We start from the raw sequence: 18,952 nt of genomic DNA, 5'->3' as shown, positions 1-18,952 counted from the left end.
ACTGTGGCTATTATAATGGGCTGGCCAAAAATCACTCCAACACAAAATTAAAGGCACATTGTGATAAGACTGAGAAGAAATGCTGGTGCAGTCTTACAGAGAATGGGAAAGGACTGAACTCTGCCATTATTAAGTATAACCTTTGACCTAATACAGCCGATTCTCCTTGGTAAAGATATTTTCATTAGACAAATATGTCAAATAATGAATTAAAATGGTCTCTGTGTAATTTTGATTTATTGACTGGAAATGTAGCATAATCATATTCGATTTTGCATGGAATTTTTTTTTTTATTTCATACACTTGGTATTACAAGCTTATCTGTTGTTTCTTTTGTGATATTCCCTAATATATATTACTCATAATAGATAGTCTTTCATTATACCAAAGGTAATTAAAACCAAGTGAAATCACCAGTGTGTTATAGTCACTGGAGTTTTTTACCATTACTTTCAAGTGGGCCAAGATTTTGACCAATAGGCAAAGAAAGCAACACTTGAAATATATATTCAAACTACAGCTTATAAAAAAGAAGGAAATGCAGCATTTAAGTAAACATGCTATAAATTTTCAATACTTTTCAACAGATTGTCAAGAGTATGAATAGTGTTTCACTAAGTTGTTGAAAAAGTAAATATAGGTGTGCTTTACATTATTTAAGACCTCAGCTGTGTAGTAGTGCAGTATTTTGCATAGGAAATGGCTCATTCAGAGGAACAAATGAGATTAGTTTACCTGCATTTAAAACCCTGCCAATTTTTTACAATGTGGACTTTCAACCCCTTGAAAGGGACAAAAAAAAAAAAGAATCAAAGAAATTATAAATTTCCAAATACTGGTAGAATAGAAAGCTTTGGATGTAAATGAAGATTAATAAAATATAAGCAAATAATACCACTGCTTGAAAAAGTTTAAATTACAAGCCATTCAAATTGTTTTCCAAAACATTTACATAAATTAGTTGAAAGGCCACAATTTTATACAAGAAGAAATTTTAATTGAGCCTTGTGCTTGAAGTGTTTCTGCAATTACTCCCTTTGGTTCAATTAAGATGTAGCTTCAATTAAAATGTATTGTTAAAATTACAAGATAACACTTGTTGGTGGCACAAAATTGAAGATATGCCTCCATGTAATTTTAGATTATTCCTTGCTGCGAGTTTATGTAATTATTTTTTGTCAATAATTTTTTTTTCTATTCTCTTGCCAATATTTTTAATCAGTACACCCAAACACTAAGCCTCTGAAAAAAGGTAGCTTCTACAAAACTAAATACCTTTTACACACTAGAATTCAGGTAAAACTTTTGATTATTTATGTTTACTGTATTAAAATAACAAGTGAAAACCTAATAGGATCATAGGATTCCCTGACTTTAGGAAACAAATATTGTAACTATGAGAAGGAAAACGGCCAGGATTACATCTTTCCACTTTATTTGACATCATTAGTTCTTTCTCAAGTGTGAATGTCCATTAAGGGCATTTATTTTCCTCACTGAGATTTTCTGCCTATTTCTGGCTTATGCACAAGAAATAAATTTACCAAATTAGTCTTTTCACATGGATTTGCTTATCTTTATTTTTAATGCCTTTCTCTTATTTAATAGTTTTATGCAGATCCATAATTGTTCAGTATTCCTTACATTTGGTGGTATGTAAAACTTGATTGAAAACACAATTTTTAATGATCAAGTAGATTTTAGAACAAAGTTGTCATATGGGCAGGAAAAAAGGAACTGTTATTTTCAACAACCAATAAAAATAGCATTTCTAAATGCACAAGTAACACCATATAAGCACACTATCATTTGTTGGAGGATTATTTTTTTGGAGAGAGAAAGAATAGCAATTCTATTTTTTTGTTCAACTTACAAGTACTTTCCTAAGAATACATAAAAGTTTGACCCACTCTATCCTTTTGCATAAAGCAGTACCAGAGAGCCTCAGATTGCCCCAGTTCCACTCTACTTTAAAAATGCTTCGAAAGAATGAGTAATTCTTTGAACTGTGGCCAATGGTTTGCCAAGTATTTGCTAAATATTTAGTAATACATTTCCAGTATTTATTAGATTAACACTAAATCAGAAATCAGAAATCAGAATTTGTTTAGATTCACATTTAACTGCCCAGAATTTTTACATATTGTCCCAAGCCTGCAACCCCTTTGTATAATAATTCCCACAATTCACTCCAGTATTCGTGTTAAACTCAAACTGCCCAACTCTGTGAAAACCTTTGAAGAGCCTGAATTGCTCCTTTTTATCTGTGAGGAGACTCTGGGTTAGCGAGTGCACCTTGTGGGTATTAATGGCTCATCATGAGATGGGGAGAGTCTCAAAGAGACAGGACCAAGTGAGCCTTTGAATAAAGTATTCTAGCTCAGAGCCTGACCCTAGGAAGGAGGATGATTTGCTCTGAAAGCTGACCCAGGGGAGGGAGGCAGCAGAGCATCTGTCTCACACAGACAGAAAGGGGGGACGTTCCTTCCCCTGCACTTCTCTTGATCGTGTTTGTGAGCAGGTGACACACACCCCAGTCTCCTCTGCCTGGTCTGTTTCTCTGAGCTGGAATGAAAAAGTCACAAAACAGTCTCCTGACCAAATCTCACTAGCTATAGCCCCTGACAGTCATATTCCAAAGGAGATGGAGCAAATGCTACTGGGAAATAAATGGGTGAAACAGTCAAATTTCAGCACACTAACAGAATCACAGAAAGGCTGAGGTTGGAAAGGACCTATAGGGGTTTTAGGAGAGTATGTAGAAATACTTGAAACTTTCTTTGGAGTTAAGTGGGAAAAATAAGTGACAGAAACATTTTGGGAGGCTATGATATTTTAGTGCTCATATTTCTGTTGCTACAAAAAGTCACAACAGAAGGGACAATTATTTTTCCTCATGTTTAATTTGAAATTTAAAAAATCATCTGTCTTGCTTTTCTTTCAGGGAAAATAAAATTCAGAATATTAGCTTTTACGTTCAAGGCAATTCTTCAGCATAGCTGTGAAATCTAGCTCATCTTCCTCAACTGTATTGCAATGTAAACTTGTAGTATGGAGGTAGTCAAGCAACAGGTACAATTGTGTCATGCAAAAAGTTGTATGGGAAGAAATAATAATATATTTTGCATGTGAGGGTTTATTTGGGTCAAGATGGTGTGAGCAATTACAAATTAACAAGATGGTAATAGCCACCATTAAATGAAACACTGGTGTGGTGCACTTTCATGGGGTCCACAGTCAACAACAGCAGCGTCTAAGACATAGCTACTCTTCTGAAAAATCTAAACCACAAGGATTGTACAACTGTTTGGCCTCAGAGGACAAACTGTATCTAATTAAAAGCAAAGCACATATGATGGACATGAGAGGAACTCAGTACCATCTGCTCTACTACTGATTAAATCCTTTTACACCACACTGTTTGCCAATGAAAACACAGCCTTTTGGAAAAAAACAGTACTCCCTCTCCTGACAAATCTAAAGCCCTGTGGAAGATACTGACTCATACATCCTGGTGAGGTTATACTTCTTAATGGGCTACTACATGACTAATGGGAATTTTACTAGGCAGATAGTACAGACTATTAATCAGTTCAAGTTGCTTGCAAGTTTCAATATGATATATATCAATGATATTGATAATAAAGCCCTAAAAATAGAGTTAGGATTTTTTTAGAACTTTCTATACACAAAGTTTACATTTATATATACAGACATGCATGTAGGTGCTAAATAATAAGTATTCCTATGACTAGGCTGCCGTCTTTCAAATTGTGTAATAAAGTTCAAGACAACTTTTTAAAAAGAGAGATGGTAGAAGGGTTTTAAACAGAACTATTCTGGTAAAATTATCACCCAGGTGATTACATTCTTGTCTAAATTGCTCTGCAGCTGGATGGAATATACTACCCACTTTCCACACTGTAAGGAACAGATTGTACTTCCCATTTTAAGGCTGTGAAATGTGTTAGCTAGAAACCTTTCCGAGCTTTGAAGCAGATTGAAAGGCTGAGGTAACATTTGGAGAATATTTTTACATCTGTCAGTGAAAGTATTCAATTATCAAAAACAGACAAGCTATAACTTTTTAGCATCCCAGCATGTCCCTGCTTGTGTCCTTATGACATCCTACAATTTGGTTTTGTCTCATAAAACAACCATGATGTACATTTCCAGTTAGCTTGCTATATTATAATACATTGAAATCCCCACTGAGTTTTTGCTGCTTTTCTCTTCATTTCAACATATAAACTGAATTACCTGAATTAAAACAGCTCTCCTTCCCTGATTAGTTCAAAACTGGCAAACTCCATCAAGCTGTTCTTCCCAACATGATACAAAAAAAAGGCAAAAGGGGTCTGCTCTCTACAGACATAGATACTTCTGAACTACTGTTCCAAGTCTTTTACAGCTAAGATGTTAAGTGGTTTTCCCTCTCAGATCACAAAGTGCCTACTTGCTCAGGATCCTCTGCTGAACTTTCCCAGGCAGCAGTTGACAGCACAGACACCCACAGCATGACACGACAAAAACCAGCTACACAAACAGACCACAAGAGCTCTGAAAAAAAAGTCTGCTTTCAAATACAGCGAAATCAAGTCTCATACTATAGCTATTTCTTTGCCTCTGCTTTCATTAGTATTATTTTCCCTCTGTCTCACATATTTTTAATTAGATTAAATAGCCAATGCTAAAATGCTTTAAAAGTTTCTCGTGTGTTTACCACATACCAAGAAACAGATTTTTTTCCTTTTGTGTTTAATGGCATAATGTATATAAATACACAGTTCTAAGAGGGATATTAAATGGAATCTGTACTGTTACGTATGAAAGCAATCAAAGTCTAAACTAATGCCAAGGAGTAATTAGAGCCTAATTTACTTGGCTTGTTTGGCATGTCATAAATGTTTTTACAATGGTTCTTAGCAGATCAAGAGTCAGAAAACAAATTTCTGCAAGTTGTGGAAAAAATACTACAGCCTGTTAAGGACTTCCTCAAACTAGTTCTATATTCTACCATCTGCAGTGTTCAGAAGACATTCCTCTGAGCTGTAAATAGTATTTGTCTGTTGGACAAAATTCTTTATCTAATACTTAAATTACATATCAACACACACCACAGTATATGAAAGTAGTTAAAAAATGCTGCTCTCCAAGGAGTTAAATTTTCCAACATGAATACTAAAACCATTAGAGATTATACAGGATGCATTCATTTGTTTCCTAGGGATTTAGCGTTAAACAAAGGACCAGTGCAAGCTCTGTGAAATGTTCTTCTGTGAAACAAAAACCTGTGTCATATAAAAAAAGGACAGTAACTTGTCCCTCTAATTGATGCTTATGAAGGACAAATTCAACATATGCTTACTTTTTGAGATGCAACTTGCTCAAGAAAGCAAGATTTAAAAAAATGTGTGAGACTGAAAAGAACGTAAAGGAAAAGGATATTGCCAGCAGTCACACCGTTTGATGAACAAGAGCTACAGGTAATTTTGTTGCCATGGAACAAAGTGTGAATTGCACAGGACACAAGGAAGAAAGTTGAAGTGTATGCTGCAAACTTCTTCACTAATGGGTTTTTTCTGCAGACCTTAGACAATGGGGTTTCTTTTCATGATGCACTAGCCCTGGAGGCACTCTCAGGAGACATTAATAAGACAGTATTGTTGGGTACCACATACTGCTACACACAATGGCTGAGAGGATTTTCATTAAAGGCAGACACTTTGCATAACTTGCCCAGAAAAGAAAGACCTTTCTTTTTTCACCATTTTCAGCCAATTTTTCTGTGTCCCAGGGGACTTCTAACTAAACAGAAGAAAAGGTTGGAAATGAGTGTGACAGCAAAATAGTAATTGTACAAAGTATAAATACAGAAGCTAAGTAGCTATCCAAAGATAAAAACTTGGCACACATGAATTTTGGCATGGAAATTCTTCTGTCCTGATAGTTCCTTATACCAATTCAAGCATGAATCAAATAACAGCAATATTTATCAGTTGGTGACAACTGAAACCAATAGTTATGATGCATTGATTTTAACAAACTTTTTCATTGCATAGCATACTGTGTCCCCAAACCTTACAGCTGGCAGGGACATTTTAAGGGCATCGTATTTAAACAATTCTGGAAGAAATCCTCTCGGGACAATACATTTATATGTCAGTGATATTGATATGTGTATATTTTGGCATAAAATAATTACCTTTTTTTTAAAATTCAATAATTCCTACCAAAAAAATGTGATCTGTAAAATTATACATTTTTGTGATCATTGGAGAATCTTTAGTAAGTTGATTGCTTCACTTTTGCATTTAATATTTATGTTAGATCAAGAAGAGTTCCCCTGTTTTTCATCTTTATGATCCTAGAAATTTTATCAAGTGTTTTTACGATTGTTACTTTGCCAAAGTGATGGCAAAACAATAAAAAGGGATGGATAAGTGTAAATTGCATTTTCTCCTTAAATTTAGTGTGATTCAGTTTTGCCCTGGGTATATCCATTTGAGAATGCCATATAGCCTTAAAACCAAAGATCAAGAGCGAAGAGAAAACAAACTTGAAATTAGTAATGTTTGTCATCTACTGTGAAAATCAACAGTGTACCTCAATGTGTTAGATTTCATGCTTCAGTTTTATGCTTAAATTATAATTTAATTATTCAAAAGTGCTAAGATTCTTCAATTCTGTGGCCAAGTTCCCAAGCAATTTCAAGGATTATTTAAACAAATCGAGCTCCTGAGTTTGAGACTTAAAAAAGGCTATTTTCAATTTGAAATCAGTATATGGTATACTTTCCATTCAGGATGCAGTAAAATTTGCCACTAGACAATAATTATAGACCTCTGAATAAAGACAAAGAAAGAAAATGTTTTAATTTGATTAGCCTCCAACTGTATTCATTTAACTCATCTGGGAACTATCCAGCAATAATTCTTCCAATGAAGGTCATAATTCTTCTTTAATTGTTTCCACCTGGTACAGCTCTGTCATCAATGCCCTGTTCTCCACCTTTCTGTACTTGGCTCCCAGCCCATCACTCATGCCCTCCCAGTCTTCCCTTGCACTATCATTAAGGAGTAAGGGAAAAGAGGCTTGGGTTATTTTTTTTTGTGACAGATCACAGAACCTCCAGCTTCGTTTCCTCCTTTGCTGGATGATTTCTCTGTGTTCAGTCCCTATTTCACCTCCTAAGAACTAATTCCTGCTCTTTTTCTGCTATATTCAGACACACTGAGCTTTTCCTTATAACCTGTCCCACACCCCAGGATTCTACAAAGTTGACTTTTCTAACTCTCTCTTTTCTGCCCCTTTTATAGTCCTCCCTTAAAATCATCCCCTGATACTCCTTCAAAAAATCCCAAACAGTTAATAAAAATCCTTTAGCAGACAAAAATCTTCACTAGCAAATTAATTTATGAAGAAAACACTTAAGGATCACTAATTCAGGCATTCAAAGACACTCATTCTACACAGTCAAAATCCCTATACTCAGGCAAATTCCATTGCTTAGCACCCTAACCCAAGGCATGCCTTGTTATGTTCCTAGGCATCCTGAGGAAAAAAGGGAAACTGCAGGACCCTAAAGAAATTAACCTCAACAAAGGTGACCTCTTACCTCCCTTCCTAGCACATTGATTTTATGTTTGCAGTGACTTCATTTGGGGAGTCAGACTGCATACATGAAATCCAGAAGCGTTCTGTTACTGCTCATTTTTCTCGGAGAGACTTTTATCATATTTCCTCATTGGAATCATCATGAAAGGAATTTTGATTCTGGAACATAAACGCAGTCAGCACACTAGCAAGCATACACACTTTATAGTAAATATGTGGTGTTAGGCAGTAAGCAGTAAACATTTTTGAAGAAAACTTAATTTGTTTTCAATCAGATGAGATAAGAGTCATTATTAATGGAGGTGAATATATTTATCCAGGAACACAGGCTTGCCTAGACAGGAAATTTTGTATTAGTGGAACGGAATTTCTCAGTTTATTGATTTATGTCTAAACTAAATGAGAATATGTTCTATTGCTCTTGAGGTGGATGACATGAGATTGAAGTAGGTATTTTAATATCCTGTTTAATGTCAAGTTAGAAAATTAGGTTCTTCCTCAACCTTTGAGTTTTAGTCATAAAAGACTGATGGTTCAGGACCTCCCAGTGTTTCACCATATACCATCTATTCAAATGGAATGGGCTGACAGCCCTAGGCTGTTAAAATCCTTAGCTGTTTATGGGAAAAATATTTCCTGTCCATTGGATTGTGAAGTTAGCTCAATAATTTTGAATGAATAAATGTAAAGCTATTTGTACATGTTTTTTAGATATGCTAAAGAAAGTGAAAGCCTGGGTAGCATTGCTAATAAGGTTTATCAAGTAAAATGGATTATATAAAAAGAAAACACATACGGGAGAAAAGAGTCCTATCAGAAAAGACAACAAAATTGAATAGGGAGCTTCATGTTTTGGGACAAATACATTGTTTTTCCCTTGCACTTACACTATTGCTGAAGAGACAATGCTTATCTAGTCACATGGAAAGCCCTTCTTCTCTACCTATAATACTGAAGATAAAAAGGATCCTATCACACATTTACAAAACAAAGATTTCACACTTCCTATTGCTTAAGCAAATGTGACACGCTATTACTTAAAAAAAAACAAAACAAAAACAAAACAGATTATCTTCTTGCTTTTTTCTGAATCTTTTGCACAAGATTACCTGACAGGAAATTGGTTTAAGAGACTGAGCAATAATGATTCTGTAATTTTTTCTCCAACATTCATTGCCTTCTGGAAACCATACTGCAGATCATCCTGCTAAAGATACCTTTGATGTCTATGAGCCTCAGCAAAGTGCTTCTATTAAAAGACTGCCTTTCAGTCCAATTTGTTTATTTCAGTTTGTTGTATATACACCCCATTATCAGCTCAGAGCAAGAAGATGAACGGACATAAATAATGGCACATTTGCAGTAAGAATTTTGTGGCAAAGACCTTTAGTAAGATATTGTGGTTTCAATGCAACCACAACACAATGACAAGCTTCCTTTATAAATGACAGATCTAATCATAAAGTTAAAATTATAGTTCCATGAAAAAAAGCCAAGTACTGAATTAACAGTATCTACTGTATGATGGCATGTGGCTGTATTTCCAACAAAACCATCCCTATTATTCATGAATTGATTTACACTTTTTATCTTTCCATAACATGCAGTATTTATTTACCCTTACATTTTGAGGCATTGCAGTTTCTGCTGACAGGGGTATTTTCTTAAAATAGAACATTACAGCCATCCCCTGCTAGATGTTTAAGCCATGTGTATGTTTATTTTAAAATTTTTTTCTTGAACTTTCTAACTGTGAGCAGGCTGGGAATGTAGAGTCATGACAAATGAGAGTTTGCTTTATATAAAAAAAAAAAAAAAGAGAAATGTAGACATTTGATGTAACACTGAAAAATTCACAGCCTCCTACCTTAAAAACAAACATTTCCCGGCGAAGAATAGCCAGAGTGTTGAAGTTCCCATCACAGATGTTCGGCTTGGCTCCGGGGTAGGAAGGTTTGTCACCAGTGGGTGGCCGGGGAGGTTTTGGTTGCCTGTCATTCTTCCGTGGGTCTGCTGGAGGGACTGAACGATGTGGGGGCACTGTTGGCAGAGGTCTGGTTGGTGGTGGTATCCTGTCAGGTGGACCTTTAAAAATACAGCAGCTGGATGTAATATACAAACCCACTAAAGGAAACGTACACAACAAAGCCAGCTGTGAGCTGTACAAACCCAACAGTGAAAGGGGCATGAAAAAGTGACCTGACATACCTTTCTGATGTTATTAAATCACTGAATCATAGAATCACAGAATATGCTGAGTTGGAAGGGACCCATCAGAATGACTGAGTCCAGCTCTTGGCCCTGCCCAGGACACCCCAAGAGTCACACTGTGTGCCTGAGAGCATTGTCCAAGTGCCTCCTGAGCTCAGGCTGGTGCTGTGACCACTTCCCTGGGGAGCCTGTTCCAGTTACCAACCAGGCAGTGCTTATAAAGGGTATAAAGAATGACTACCAAAACCAAGGAAAATAATTAATTTTCATTACCTAAAATCTTCCTTTTTGGAAAAACATTCCAATAAAACCTTCTAAGGATGCTTAGGCCACCATCATTTCAGACAAGAAATAGTTCAAAGCAAATTATTTACCAATTGAGTTCTGATAACAGGACATTTTCTCTCGTACAAAAAAATGAAAAAAGATCTTGTTCCTTATAAGATCATCATCAGTCAATAGATTTTCAACGTATATTTTTAATATATAGTCATCAATTCACACATGCACATATGTAGCATACCTGCTACTTACTACTGACCAAATTTTTAGATCAAATAATGTCATATTCATTAGAGACAGGACAATCCCAGCTTTTTCCAATGTCCTTTGGTATGTACAGCAGCTCCTAAAACTGGACCTCAAGTTCTGGGCATGTATACAACACACAAACCCCCATCACCCCCCTGCCATGGTTGACATATTTTCTTCAAGTGAAAAACTAAAACTCTGTTAAGCAGTCTTACAACATTTTTCTTCTTCCAAATATCTTATTTGTCAAAATGTACTGAGTTTTATGAAATTACTATCCAACTCATAGTTTCTCTACCTGCAAGTCATCAGGCCATCCCAGACAGATACTGATCATACCCTAAATGGCATACTGAATGCCTTGAAATGAGTGTGCTGAAAATGCCTGCCCCTCTCTACACATATCAGCAACATTTATTTTTCATGAACAAAAAGATAAGAAGCTTCACTTATAGCTTCATGTCTGGAAACAAGATGAATGTTTTAATTTTTGCTCACTCTATTTAGGCTTCTCTCCAAATAATTTAAATATATAATACACTTTGACCTTAAAAAGAAATGCTGTTTCTTTTGACCACTTTCAGAAACACTTTTGAATAGTAAGACAACTCTAAAACTGCACAAATGACATTTGAATTTCTGAGAATTTCTGAGAATGAAAAACCACATACTATATAAGAAAAAAAAAAAGATGGAGTATGTACGGAAATCTTAAACTTGCCAAATGGTTGTCATATGATTTAATAAGGCATTTATTTCATTCACAATTTTAAGACTTGTGACATTTATAATTTAAAGTTAATAACAGTATTTCAAGGAATACTGCAGACCAAAATGATTATTTTAATAGGTGTGACATTTTTATTGAGACATATGATTCCAGATCACATCTTGATTTTAAAGGGAGCAAAGGAATCAGTTTGCAGTAGCTCATGTTGGAAAGTTTTTAACCAAATCAAAGTTTTTTTATGCCATTTGGTGGTGATGTCAGATATTACTTCCCAGGGGTAACACATTTTTCCTAATGTATAGCCCACAGCTGTTTGAGCTTAGCAGCTACTTTTCAGCAAAATATTCTTGTCTAGCCCTTAAGTCTAGACTACCAACTTATGAGGTCATGAGAAACAACCTTCCCTCCAGCTAATCACACAGGAAAAAAACCCAACCAAACAAAACCTGATCAGCCAGTCATTCTGAAATTGCTATTTATGCTTTACAAAAATATCTATCTGCACTTATGAATATGATATTTTAAAATTCTTGTTACTATTACACCATGGAGTCTGCAGATTTCTAGTTAGCAGTACAGAAATTCTAAATGATCATAGCTGTTCTTTCTAGTAGGATGGAAAAAGAAGGAATAGTCCTCACAATATTCAACATAAATACAACAAACTAAACAGGAAAAACTGGAAGTACAGAATTTAATCCAGGACAGATTTAATTACAGAATATTGAGCAAGGCAATATCAAATTATATGCACTGGATAAAGAACATTAACATGGAGAGACAACAGAATTTTCAATTCTGAAAGTCAAATAAATCTTTAAAGAAAAAAAAAACAACTTAAACTATTTAACATATACCAACAGAATCAAAGTCATTAAAACCAAAACTAGAGCTATGTCTATGGAAGTTTAAGGGATAGTAATATGGCAGATAGTATTACATTCAACACAATCACAATTACGCTATTGTTAGTAATTTAAAAAAAAATTCAATTTTCTTGTTTATTTTGTGTTTTCTTGTTTATTTTATTTTATTTTCTTGTTATTCTGTGATGCAGAATTTATTTGCATCACAGGTATTTTATATCAGGCCATAAAAACTGAAATGAACATATTTTAAAGAAGTAGTCCCTTCTTTACCCTCTGTAGGGACTATAACACTATTTTGAAATCAATTTGTTATATATATCATAAGGGTATTTACGGGATCTCAGATTTTGAGAGAAATTTTCTGTATTATAACTGATAAACTGAGAGGCAATCGATTCATCCAGTTACATGAGCTTGGACACCTGTGTAAATAATCTCATTATAGTTAAGCACTTGCATTTCTTAATATTTTCATAGTTTGGAATAATTTTGATTGAATTTTCTCTATGGATTTTTAAGACATTTAAAATTACTGTTCCAGATGAGTGCAGATTTGAATATAAGTTTTGAACAGTAAGAAAAAGAGTAAGAGTGTCCTCAAAATCTTTGGATGCTTTACTCACACAGAGACTCTGGCATAACAACTGGTGAAGTTACACCAATGAGCCCTTTGGAGAGGGGATATGGCCAGGAGGACCTCAAAGTTACTCTAAACCAAAAAGCTTGTGTTGTCTGATGAGAACACAACATACCATATATCTTCTGGATGCCCTGTAAATCGTCATTAGGTAGTTTGAAGTTGTCAGTTTCCATATATTGGTAAAATGGAGCCATGATTGCAGTGGGATCATTAGAGTGCTCCAAGCCCAGAGCATGTCCGAGTTCATGAACTGCAACTAGAAAGAGATCGTTTCCTGTGAAGAGAAGGAAAGGAAAAAGACCTTTGAATCTACAAAGCTAGTAAAAAAATAACACACATGGAGAACTCTGGTCTTGCAAGATGTTTTCACTGCATTTCACAAGGTAATGCATAGTAATTAATGGATCATCAAGGATAACGTGGCAGAAAAGGCAGTTTTCTCTCTTTTTTTTTTTTCTAACAAGGAAACCATTAGGCTATAAAGGTACTCTTACAGACATCATAAACATAAACCTTTTTTAATTGATATACATGGTATTTCTAGGGTTCAAGTGTCATAGTTTATGTCTAGGCTTTTGTGCAACTTGTGCAACATGATGCTGCCATGAACCCAAGTAAAAATGCTTTCATCAAGACATAGTTCCAATAGGAAAATATCTTGGCTTTGTTTGGTAAACTTCAGAAACTGAAGACTACCTATTTAGGATAAACCCCACAGAGAACTTAGTCATTCAAACACTTGTAATCAGATCCCTGCTGACTATTTGTAGATGTTGTCCATTTCGGAATCACTGTGATGGAAATCCTAATGAGGAAAATAGATGTCCTCATATATTCCCCTGTGCAATTCCTCGTAATAACTGTAGTTTTCTATTTAGGTTTTAGAGCTTTTTTAATTTTTATAGGACTAAAGAAAAACCCCAAAGCCATGCACTCACTACAAAATATAGACCAGTTTAATGTTTTTGTTATTCTCTTCTCAAAGTATCTTTAAATTTTTTATTACAGAGTATTAGATAAAACTGGAACATTTGGCAGTAGAATATGGCACTCTTCTGAAGTAAACACAAATGAAAGCCAATGGGATCTTTTCTAAAAAAAAAAAGTTTCAGAGCTGGACCTCTATGGTATTATTTCTGTCTTTTTTTGCTCATCTAAGATTTTGTTCTGCATATCTTTCTATGAGTCTTTCATACAGATTCTGTTGAACTTAACCTGTCACAAAATGAGACTTTGGAAAAGTGGTTCAGATCAGGAGGAAGATTCCAGCTGTCTGAAAAGGGTCACATCCAGAATATGGCTCATTTCACCATGTAGAGATGGGAAGAACCATCCTCCAGAAGTGTGATCCTGTCCCACTGACAAGAGAAGTACTCTAGATCAGCAGGCTATACTGACCATCTAATTTTTAAATGCTGAACTCATGTGAAACTGGCGTTACCTATAGTAAGTAGCTTGTTGTTGAAAGTATAAATAATGAAAGGCTTGTGCTCTGGCCTAATAGTCATATATTGGTTAGGAATATGAAAAAAATGCTCCACCTTAACTCTTACACTATAAGCTTTAGATTCTTTAGGGATAGTCAGGTATTTTTCACTGCTGGAACTTGATCTGGAAGTACTTTTAAAATGTCAGTGGTAATAATATTAATTTGTATCAGCAACAAAATTGCATGTATATACATTATAGAACTTTGAGGACATAGTTGACAGTATTTCAATTTCTCAAGCAGTTCCTCTTGTTGACACAATAAAATAAACTTTATCCAAAGCATATATGGAATAGGAAACACTAGATGCCTTCACGATGTATGAAGCCATGCTGATGTCCGTAAAATAAATTTTTGAATGAAATAATGAAAACAGACACAAGTAAAACTATATGCTCAGTTCACAGTCTTCTCATAACTTCTGATTCTTAATTTGAAAATATGACAACTAAATGTTCTTGATCTTCCATTCAAAATCACTGTGCAAAAAAATCACATCTTTCAAAAATTAATGACATAATGTGCTTTTACAAATGAGAAGTTTATCCTATCATTTATAATTATGTGTTTTCCAGATGAAATGTTTTATGACAATATTTTTCTTGGATGCAGCTCTTCTTACAGCAAAGCAGAATCTCAATGTGCTGTTTCAATAGTTTTGATAAGCCTGACTGTCCTGGTGACAAATGCTCTTGATATCTGAGTCTGGCCTTCTATATGAAGACAAAGCTGATCTTGACATCATCTCATATGAATAATACACAGCTTCTGGAGCTAACATCAGCATAGGAAGTGATGCACAGAAGGAACTTTGCATAGGTTTTCATTCTGCACTTATAATGGAATAATTAATGTAATTTTAAATAATCATAGGTTGAAGATGGAAAGACAGAAAAGAAGAGCATGTTACTGTACTACAGCTTTCATACTATAACAAAAAGTCTCACATTATTTTTCAATTCTATTCTAAGTTTTGTGAAAGTTCTAAACGAGGCTTATTAGGAGGCAAAATTTCTTTCCCTGGCATTAACCTGAATATTTAAGAAGCAATATTCTTTTTCTTTTCAAACCTTCTGAAAGCAAATTTCTTTCCTGTACCTATGCTTCCTACATCATAACTAAGAATATTAACTAAGTCCTATATTAAAAATGCACTGACACATTGGCCACATTTTATTTACTGTATTATTCTCAAGTTGCTTTGAAATAAGAGTATTTATTCTACTAGTACCATTAGGCTTGTTACTGTCAGTACATGAAACAGTTTTTTACATGTTATACCTCTACTTTTTGAGGCAGGAAGTCTGGGAAGTTACCTAGTTTAATTTCTAAAATTTCAAGAAACTGCAGTTAATCAACAGTCTTGGAAGAGTCCACTATTTCTATTTGTGCCAGTTATGGAATACATGAAGAATCAATACATCCTTTGATTCTCAGTCCTTATTGAGTCCCCTTACAGATTTCCAGCAATTTTGCTCCATGTTGATCTGAAAGAGGTGAAATACATAGTAAATGGGAAATAAATAAAACTGACTTTCAGCTACTGACATATCCTCTTTCCAGAATGACAGATAATGACCATATGGTAGAGCAGTTCTACAGTAGTACTAAGGGACAGTAGGAACATGTCAGACAACAGATATCATGCAGAGGCTGCTTGTTTCTCTTTTCATCTTTTGGATAGGGGAGATTATGTAAAAAGAAAAATTAAAAAAAAAAAAACAAACAAACAAAAATGAAACAAAAAACCAAACAAAAAAAAAAAAAAAAAACAAAAAAAAGAAAGAAAAAAAAAAAAAAACACCAAAAAAACCCCCAAAGAAACCAACCAACAAACCAAGGAACCAAAAACCCCCAAACATTCCATTCAGTATCTGACTGTCCCTCTGGATTTAGTAATTAACACCCCATGCAATACAACTTGTAGCCATCAGGGGAGCCATTAAGTGTGGCAAAGGCAGAACAGCCCTTGAGCAAATGAACAAGGGGGAAGGGAGAAGGTCAGAGGAAAGAGCTGGGAGAATAATATTCTTGCCTGGGGTGACAATGATTTAACAGGGAACATATTTTCTACTCGTAGCCAAATAGCCCCATTATTCATAACAATTTCCATCAAGAGTCATGATTGTCTCCAGGGCATCCTGAATTTGAACTGACCCAAATAACTTAGTGCAATTGAAACTCAGGTTTAAACCAGCCCAAGATGAGCTGAGTCCAGCACAGGTAGGGCCTTACTACTATCTGAGTTTCCATCCTTTTTGCTTTGCATATGATTAGATTTCTCTAATTAGGCAACAATTACTCAGTGCCTCTTAGCTTTAGGGATCAGACTTGCCCTGAGTACCTCAAAGTTACTGTAAAAAGCTCCTGAGAGTGCAGAAGGACAACCTTCTGTAAGTCTTGCTCTTTTTCTCAAGGCTGCACAGAAGAGTATTTGAGACAGCAAGGCCAATGGTAGCCCACCTTCAATTCCTTGGTCAGTGCTCAGGATAAGCTGAACTGTACAAACAAGTGAGCATTCATATTCAGGCTAGCTTTGCTATCCTATCCATACTGGGGAGTTTGTACATTTTCAGTTGCCACTGTTGAAGGAGAGAGTCCCAAATCATTTTGTATTTCAGAATACATTATCCAAGTAGGACATATTTCAGTCCACATGGCAAAATGAAGCACCATCACAAACTTGAACAAGTCATAGCAGAGTTAAAATGCATATGGCTACAATGATTTTTAAAGCAAATGTTGCCACTGAAGATATACAATGGTGAGTATTCACTGTCACAGTCTCAGGTGCATCTTGTTGCATACCCACAGAGTAATAGAAAAATATTGGAAACTATATTGCACAAGTCCAAAACTTGTGTGTCTCTATTCTTGTGTTCCCATTAGCACGGAGATTTGGAATAGAATGCCTGTTAACTCAAAAAGTTTGTGATTTTTTTTTATTTTGTCTCAAGTCTGATTTCACAAGTGAAGAAAAAAAAGATACCGTGTGTAAAGAGCTAACGTAAAATTATTATTTTTATACTGACACTTTTCTCTGAGGCTATAAACTATTTTAGGCACTAAATCTGCCTGACTTTACAAACACTGCCCAAACTTCAGAATATAAATATGTATTAATATATCAAATATTCAGCAACCAGCAGTGTGGATCATGTTGTATGGAGAAGCCTTTCCCTGTAGCTAATATATACACTATTTTTCACATCTACAGAAAAACAAAGCTAATATGTCTGTCCACAGTAAGCTATTGAGAAAGCCTAGTTCTGAAGATAATAATTTCCATTTTAAATGGTATGTGAGTTCAATTTATAAAAGCAATAACTTAGTGGCTTAACATGTAACCTGAATTTTGAAGACTTCTCCATCCCAAGGAAAAGAAACCCTAGAAACTGAATTTCAAGTTCCAAACAATTGTAAAAATACAAAGATGTTTTATACATAGACATACATTTTTTCTTCCAAAGACTGTTTTATTTCAGTTTTCATGATGTAGATAGTCATGATAGTTCTAATTAAAGTTACATCAAACTGAAATTTAAATCTGCACAAGACTTCTATCATAATCCTATTACAAGACAGTGTCTCAAAGGCAAACTTACAATTACTTAGAAATATTACACACACACAAAATAGCTATTGCTTTTGGTTTGATATATGGAGAATTTTCATTTTCATTATTCTGTTCCTTTGTACCACCTGATGCATCCAAACAGCTGAAATGCTACAAATTGTAGAGTAAGAGCCTTACTCTACATAGCATACCAAAAAAAACCCCACACAACAACAACAACAACAACAACAACAAAAAAAACTAAAAAAAAAAAATAATCTTTGTTAGCTCTGTTATTATTATCCTTTCCAGACAGGTCAGAATTTTGAAGATGCTATTTCAACAGTCAGTCACAAAAGCAGATTCCTTCTCTCTCTGACCTTATTACAATAGAGCAGAACTGAGCAAATATATTATGCATGCACTTACATAAGCACCATATATGTGTATATATACATGCTATATTGAGAGTATACATGGGCCTAAATATAAATCATAGGAATACTCTTACCCAAATAAAGGTGCTACATTTTCCAGTCTAAGAAATCATATATAGTTGTGTGACATTATCTCAGACTTCTGCCATTGGCACTAAAACTTGGTAGCTAAATGTTTATTTTGGAAAGAGAGTTTTGCTAAAAGATGGATGGAACACCTTTGAAAAATTAAGAACAGAACTAATTTTTTGTCATTTTAAATAAAAGCGCATCATACAGAGCATATCCACTTTCTGAATGAACTTAGCTTATCTATTTTTTACACACTTTATTTTAAACAATCATCTTCAATAATATATCTATATACTTAGGCTTTTTCATTGTGACAAAATACAGTGACATAAAAATGTCTTCTTTCACCCTATTAATACATGAAATGCGTAATAAACTCCTTTCCAGTAGGCATAGTGAGATATATATATATATGTGTCTGTGCACATACATATATGCGTGTATGTGTATATATATATATATATATATATATATATGCAGACAGGACAGGAGGTACAGACAGTTTGTTATATAAAAAGTCTGTTCTAATTACAATGTCTGTAATTTAGAATACCTACACCCATATGTCTATATTTTTAATACACTATTCTATTTTAAAAGATTAAAAGATTAGTGTGAAATTCAGAATTGCTTGCTTGAATTTTGACAAGGCCACATTACTACAGAGCAAGGCAGTCCTCAGGTGACTCAGATCATTGATGAGATATGAGGAGAACATTTGCGTTCAGTGGCCTGCAAGTCTATCCTGGCAGTGCTTTACTGTTTATGCGTATTTTGGGCAGAATTTAGAAGTCAGAAG

The 18,952-nt window shown here is 34.7% G+C and overlaps 1 protein-coding gene across 1 annotated transcript in view; it reads right to left on the bottom strand.

The window, feature by feature from the left end:
• Nucleotides 1–18,952, bottom strand: part of MMP16 (matrix metallopeptidase 16) — a 164,574-nt gene that overhangs the window by 31,525 nt on the left and 114,097 nt on the right. The window contains exons 5-6 of the mRNA XM_059474285.1: nucleotides 12,712–12,873; nucleotides 9,486–9,703 (exon numbers count right to left, since the gene is read on the bottom strand). Coding sequence (XP_059330268.1) covers nucleotides 9,486–9,703; nucleotides 12,712–12,873 — 380 coding nt within the window. The remainder of the gene's footprint in view (nucleotides 1–9,485; nucleotides 9,704–12,711; nucleotides 12,874–18,952) is intronic.

Source organism: Ammospiza nelsoni, chromosome 1, assembly GCF_027579445.1.
Source record: "Ammospiza nelsoni isolate bAmmNel1 chromosome 1, bAmmNel1.pri, whole genome shotgun sequence".
Lineage (NCBI taxonomy): Eukaryota > Metazoa > Chordata > Aves > Passeriformes > Passerellidae > Ammospiza > Ammospiza nelsoni.
Note: the sequence above shows the minus strand (reverse complement) of the source record. Positions and strands in the feature narration are given on the sequence as shown.